Source organism: Electrophorus electricus, chromosome 1, assembly GCF_013358815.1.
Source record: "Electrophorus electricus isolate fEleEle1 chromosome 1, fEleEle1.pri, whole genome shotgun sequence".
Classification (NCBI taxonomy): domain Eukaryota; kingdom Metazoa; phylum Chordata; class Actinopteri; order Gymnotiformes; family Gymnotidae; genus Electrophorus; species Electrophorus electricus.
The window spans coordinates 11,015,989-11,022,500 of NC_049535.1; the positions used below are offsets into that span (position 1 = coordinate 11,015,989).

The 6,512-nt window shown below is 39.9% G+C and overlaps 2 protein-coding genes across 3 annotated transcripts in view; one reads left to right on the plus strand and one right to left on the minus strand.

The window, feature by feature from the left end:
• Positions 1 to 43: 43 nt before the first annotated feature.
• psmb3 (proteasome 20S subunit beta 3) lies at positions 44 to 4,070 on the minus strand. Its single transcript, XM_027004690.2, has 6 exons — positions 3,932 to 4,070; positions 1,780 to 1,964; positions 1,212 to 1,319; positions 840 to 1,017; positions 621 to 715; positions 44 to 213 (listed from the first exon to the last, which is right to left on the minus strand). The coding sequence occupies exons 1-6, from the start codon at positions 3,932 to 3,934 to the stop codon at positions 165 to 167; spliced, it is 618 nt and encodes a 205-aa protein (XP_026860491.1). The 5' UTR covers positions 3,935 to 4,070; the 3' UTR covers positions 44 to 164.
• Positions 4,071 to 4,567: 497 nt separating this feature from the next.
• The window catches only part of si:ch73-193c12.2 (stress response protein nst1), a 3,123-nt gene continuing 1,178 nt past the window's right edge, over positions 4,568 to 6,512 (plus strand). The window contains exons 1-3 of one of the 2 annotated variants that reach the window (XM_027004696.2): positions 4,568 to 4,652; positions 4,956 to 5,049; positions 5,165 to 5,252. In XM_027004696.2, coding sequence (XP_026860497.2) covers positions 4,598 to 4,652; positions 4,956 to 5,049; positions 5,165 to 5,252 — 237 coding nt within the window. In that variant the 5' untranslated portion in view covers positions 4,568 to 4,597. The other variant, XM_027004697.2, reaches the window with a different exon arrangement.

Sequence of the window (6,512 nt, forward strand, 5' to 3'; positions counted from 1 at the left end):
CCATACAGGCTATAGCCTACAGAAAAGGCAAATCACTCACATACAAAATGAAACATCTGGTATTTTATTGAAAATCATATTTTAAAGAATATCACTTGGAGAAAGAAGTGTGTTCTGTTACAGTACAAAACAGGATTCAGAAAGGGGAAAGCTGAGGTGGTTGTCTAATCCATTCTGGCCTTCAGGGTCCGTGTGGTTATCTTATCTTTCTCACTGATAGATGGAAACAGATTAAGACTGTTTAAGATCAGACAAAAATAAGATCATTAATAACAAATTACAAAAAGCTCAGTGACTTAAAGGATACCACTATAAGTACATTTCAATTTAGACTTGTACTATTAAAACAATTTTTTTAAACTAAATGTTCCAAACAGCTGGTGTCAGCAATAAACAAACAAATAAACATATAAACAACATGCAAATCTAAGACGACAGCCAAAAGCCATTTAAAATGGGCAGTCACTACAATAGGCGGTCACTGCAAGGTTTCATTTTCTCTGTATTAATACACTTCATTAGCTGATTACCAAAACAGGGGAACCAGTCTGGAGTTTAATACTTGAGCTGGATTAATGAACTGAGGTTAACTGAGGTCAAAGGAGGGTAGTGGTACTCACATGACATGCACTACAACGCCCATGCCAGAAACCGCATCTCTGTCTACAGCATTCAGCATTGCCTGTGAAATGGTCTCAAACAGGTCCTCTGGCTCCTAATCAGAACATAGAGCAATACCCATTACAGCACAGCAACAAACATCTAATCGACCATCGACCAAATATCAAAATCTCCATCTGACTGAGACTGTTATATATATGCTAATATGCTCCACTCACCATGTCTGGTTCCCATAACGATTCACACATGCCGTACATCTGCTCTGAGCAAGTGCCACTGACTACAAAATCTTCTGTTATCATAGGGCAACCAATCAGATCCAAGGAACAGATGAAAGGCTCAAAGGTTCTGGGGTCCAGACCAGCAATCACAGGCTCAATGTAGTAGGGACCAAACCTAAGCAATGAGAAACCAGAAGCCCCCTTAGCAGAGTAGTGCATGGAATTCTACAAGACATTTCTCCTCACAGAGCAGAAATTATTTCAGAGTCTGAAATCAATCCCTCTTTTACGCATTTGGTTTAAGACATGTAGTGGAAGTAAAGGTAAAGGTGCGCGAAGATTCTGTTTTGTTCTTCAGGCCGAGCCCACCTTCTCTCGTACAGCAGGTTGGACACCATGCTCATGAAGGTCTTCGGCTTGATCTGACGACCCTCCTTTAGCTCATACAGGTTAAGGCGGAATTTGAGGCGCTGAGATCTAAAAAGATTTTGAAAGTTCAAATTTGTCTGTTATAAACAGGGCACCACAGTCTATATAGTTTCCAAAAATGAGAAATGTTCAAAAGATTGGCTAGATGATCAGAAAATGAATAGTAGGTTAGCAGGTGCCTTGACAATTTTGTTATAAACTGACTTACATCATAATATATACACCAACAAGCTAATATGGCAAGTTAGTATGTTTTAATTAACCTTCCTATTCCAATACCAAAACGTTAACAGCCTCCCTGCAGATAAACAGAAAATGTCTGGGACAAAGCTAAAATGCCTTTGGTCCAAATGGCTGTATTCACATACAAGCTACATACTCCAAACATACTTTATTTTTGAATAAAATTCGGTTTTCTGTTCCCTCAGAAGTGTCAGTGAGTTTCTGGGAGCAGACAAGGTTTCGTTACTGTAACGTAAAGAACAAGGACGAGTCAGGTTGCACTTACACGGTCTGCACATCTGTGGCCAGTCCTGCCAGCCCAATGTAGAGCCTCTCACCCATGGGAAAGATCTTCTGAAAGTCAGTGGTGACCATCTGTGCCTGGATGCCAAACCTCCTGTCTGATGCTATCGCGACACATCCCTTCCCACGCATGGCCATGACAGCCCCTCCATTATACGACATGATAGACTGCAACAGGAAGACGTTATCAATTGCATGTTACAAAGGACGAATGGTGATGCTGACCAGCTATAATGGTCATTGCTTCACATTTAAGAATATGTAGAAAAAAAGCCCTCCCCCCATCATTAATACAAATGACAAAAAACACAACTTATTGAGGACTATGTGCATGTGGTGTGATGCCTGTCATGCCCAGAGAATCTCATCTAACTGAGTTCTATATACACTTCATAACAATCCATTAGCTGAAAACTATATTATTCACGTTACTGCATTTATAGGATTGTTCAGAAGGGACATTTAACCTGTAGTATCTAAGTGGTATATAGAGTTGGGTTATAGGAGTGTTCAGAAGGTACATTTAACCTGTAGTATCTAAGTGATATATATGGAGTTGGGGTATAGGAGTGTTCAGAAGGCACATTTAACCTGTAGTATCTAAGTGGTATATACAGAGTTGGGGTATAGGAGTGTTCAGAAGGTACATTTAACCTGTAGTGTCTAAGTGGTATATAGGGAGTTGGGGTACAGGAGTGTTCAGAAGGCACATTTAACCTGTAGTATCTAAGTGGTATATAGAGTTGGGTTATAGGAGTGTTCAGAAGGCACATTTAACCTGTAGTATCTAAGTGGTATATAGAGAGTTGGGTTATAGGAGTGTTCAGAAGGCACATTTAACCTGTAGTATCTAAGTAGTATATAGAGAGTTGGGGTATAGGAGTGTTCAGAAGGCACATTTAACCTGTAGTATCTAAGTAGTATATAGAGAGTTGGGGTATAGGAGTGTTCAGAAGGCACATTTAACCTGTAGTATCTAAGTGGTATATAGAGAGTTGGGGTATAGGAGTGTTCAGAAGGCACATTTAATCTGTAGTGTCTAAGTGGTATATAGAGAGTTGGGTTATAGGAGTGTTCAGAATGCACATTTAACCTGTAGTATCCAAGTAGTATATAGAGAGTTGGGGTATAGGAGTGTTCAGAAGGCACATTTAACCTGTAGTATCTAAGTGGTATGGAGTTGGGGTATAGGAGTGTTCAGAAGGCACATTTAACCTGTAGTATCTAAGTGGTATATAGAGAGTTGGGTTATAGGAGTGTTCAGAAGGCACATTTCACCTGTAGTATCTAAGTGGTATATAGGGAGTTGGGGTACAGGAGTGTTCAGAAGGCACATTTAACCTGTAGTATCTAAGTGGTATATAGAGAGTTGGGTTATAAGAGTGTTCAGAAGGCACATTTAACCTGTAGTATCTAAGTGATATATATGGAGTTGGGGTATAGGAGTGTTCAGAAGGCACATTTAACCTGTAGTATCTAAGTGGTATATACAGAGTTGGGGTATAGGAGTGTTCAGAAGGTACATTTAACCTGTAGTGTCTAAGTGGTATATAGAGAGTTGGGGTACAGGAGTGTTCAGAAGGTACATTTAACCTGTAGTGTCTAAGTGGTATATAGGGAGTTGGGGTACAGGAGTGTTCAGAAGGCACATTTAACCTGTAGTATCTAAGTGGTATATAGAGTTGGGTTATAGGAGTGTTCAGAAGGCACATTTAACCTGTAGTATCTAAGTGGTATATAGAGAGTTGGGTTATAGGAGTGTTCAGAAGGCACATTTCACCTGTAGTATCTAAGTGGTATATAGGGAGTTGGGCTTGAAGCTGACAACAGTGCAGTGGAATATTGCTCTGGTGAGCGCGCAGGGTTAAAGGGCAGTACGCCTCACAGCTCCGTTTATTCTGACAACAAAGCTGATAACTAGTTCCCGTAATTGTAATTTACCTGACCTAACTTACTCATTTATATAACCTAACCAACATTACCATCACACCCTCAGGAGTAGCAGCAGCGTAGCTAAGCGCTTAGCGTTAGCAGCTAGCGGCACTTTCACTCAGTACAAACCGCCCTGGTAACCTAACGGTTACCAACCTAACTGAACACAAACCAAAAAGAAGAAAGCTAGCGCAACATCTTACCATGGTGCCGCTGGTTATGAAAACAGCAAGTTAGAAGAATATTCCAAACGGACTTGTTTTAAGATAGGATACACACAGTGACTACACAATTTCTTTCAGCAAGCGTTTCCTCCTAGCTAGTTACGTCACATCCGTCCTTCTTCTGCTTCTTCTTCTTCCTCTTCATCATCGGAGGGAGATGTTCTCTGCCATCTTGTGGTTAAAAAAGGATTAGCAAGAAATGTACATTTAGCCGATACTTTACATTTACATTTACATTTATGGCATTTATGACACTTTTATCCAAAGCGACTTAAAATTATGACTGAGTACAACTTGAGGGATAAGGGTCTTGCTCAGGGGCCCAACAGTGGCAAGTTGGCAGTGGTGGGACTGGAACCAGCAAATTTCTGATTACAAGTCCAGTACCTGAATCTTAAACATACCTTAAAAAGCAACGTTTTCTTTACAAAAAAAAGGGGAAAAAATATAATTTTTTATTTTAGAGGAAAATATCAAACACTGAAAAAGTTCCCTTTTTTAAAGTAACTGTCGCTCCACGCGATAAGGGCCGATAGAGGGCGATAAGGAGCAATAAGGGGCGCTAGGGGGCGATAAGGGACGGTAAGGTCCGTGTCCGTCCACAGAACACGAAAGAGAAGAAAACATCCACAACACCAAAATAAAATGCAGAGCGAAGTAGAAGTAACGCTGGAGGTTGGAACCATCGGAAATTTTAAATGTACGTTTATTTGCTTTTATTTCATATACGGACTGTAAATTTCACCCATGTAGGATTCATTGATTTATGTTATTTATTCAACTATCATGGAAATATTGGAAAAAACAGACTCGAAGCCAGCAAAGAGCAGAGCAGAGCCAGATTAGATAGCGTTGGCTAACGCTAGCTAGCAGCTTTCATAGCTGGGCAGCTAATGGAGGTAAATAATGTTGGTAAATAATGGAGGTAAACAATGTTGGTAAATAAATAGCAATAGTTTAGTGTAAAGTTCACAAACGTCTGAAGTGTGAGGTTCTCTTTTAGGGACCGATGCCAACACGGCGGACCTTATAGTGTGGCGGGTCAGCAATAGCAGCTTGTTCACAGGCAAGAGGAACACGGCCATGCGCGCGTTTGAGTGAGTGCCCCGCGCGCTGACGGTTCACGTGCGTGTGAGCTGAGTGCCCCGCGAGCTGACGGTGCACGTGCCCTAGTCTGTTCAGAAGGTCACATGTTGAACTCTGATTCTGCAGACAGTTTGTTAAGGAGAAAGCGCTGGAGGGGAAGGTAACACCAGCATGGGTGAAGAAGAAGTGGGAGAACCTGCGGCAAAAATACAAGGTAATGTCACCTGTCTGTCATTCTCGATGATTATTGTGTCCCTTGAACAGGTAAGCAGAGGGCCAAGGAGCCACTGAGTTAGTTAATAAAGGATAACGTACTACAGTGTTGGTTAATAAAGGATAACGTACTACAGTGTGTCAGGTAATAAAGGATAACGTACTACAGTGTGTCGGTTAATAAAGGATAACATACTACAGTGTGTCGGTTAATAAAGGATAACATACTACAGTGTGTCGGTTAATAAAGGATAACGTACTACAGTGTGTCGGTTAATAAAGGATAACGTACTACAGTGTGTCGGTTAATAAAGGATAACATACTACAGTGTGTCAGTTAATAAAGGATAACGTACTACAGTGTGTCGGTTAATAAAGGATAATGTACTACAGTGTGTCGGTTAATAAAGGATAACGTACTACAGTGTGTCGGTTAACAAAGGATAACGTACTACAGTGTGTCAGTTAATAAAGGATAACGTACTACAGTGTGTCGGTTAATAAAGGATAATGTACTACAGTGTGTCGGTTAATAAAGGATAACGTACTACAGTGTGTCGGTTAATAAAGGATAACGTACTACAGTGTGTCGGTTAATAAAGGATAACGTACTACAGTGTGTCGGTTAATAAAGGATAATGTACTACAGTGTGTCGGTTAATAAAGGATAACGTACTACAGTGTGTCGGTTAATAAAGGATAACGTACTAGTATGTTAGTTAAAGGATAACGTACTACAGTGTGTCAGGTAATAAAGCATAGCGTACTACAGTGTGTCGGTTAATAAAGGATAACGTACTACAGTGTGTCGGTTAATAAAGGATAACGTACTACAGTGTGTCGGTTAATAAAGGATAACGTACTAGTATGTTAGTTAAAGGATAACGTACTACAGTGTGTTGGTTAATAAAGGATAACGTACTACAGTGTGTCGGTTAATAAAGGATAACGTACTGCAATGTGTCCGTTAATAAAGGATAATGTACTAGTATGTTAGTTAAAGGATAATGTACTACAGTGCATTAGTTAATAAAGAATAACATACTACAGTGTGTTAGTTAATAAAGGATAACGTACTACAATGTGTTGGTTAATAAAGGATAACGTACTAGTATGTTAGTTAATAAAGGATAGCGTACTACAGTGTTGGTTAATAAAGGATAACGTACTACAGTGTGTCGGTTAATAAAGGATAATGTACTTGTATGTTAGTTAATAAAGGATAACATACTACAGTGTGTTAGTTAATAAAGGATAACGT

What these genes read in the sequence shown, in the direction of transcription:
- psmb3 (XM_027004690.2), bottom strand. An exon ending in AACCTGCTGTACGAGAGAAG is followed by an intron (nt 1,018 to 1,211) that starts GTGGGCTCGGCC and finishes CTCATTGCTTAG; the next exon opens with GTTTGGTCCCTACTACATTG. An exon ending in CGTTATGGGAACCAGACATG is followed by an intron (nt 716 to 839) that starts GTGAGTGGAGCA and finishes TGTTCTGATTAG; the next exon opens with GAGCCAGAGGACCTGTTTGA.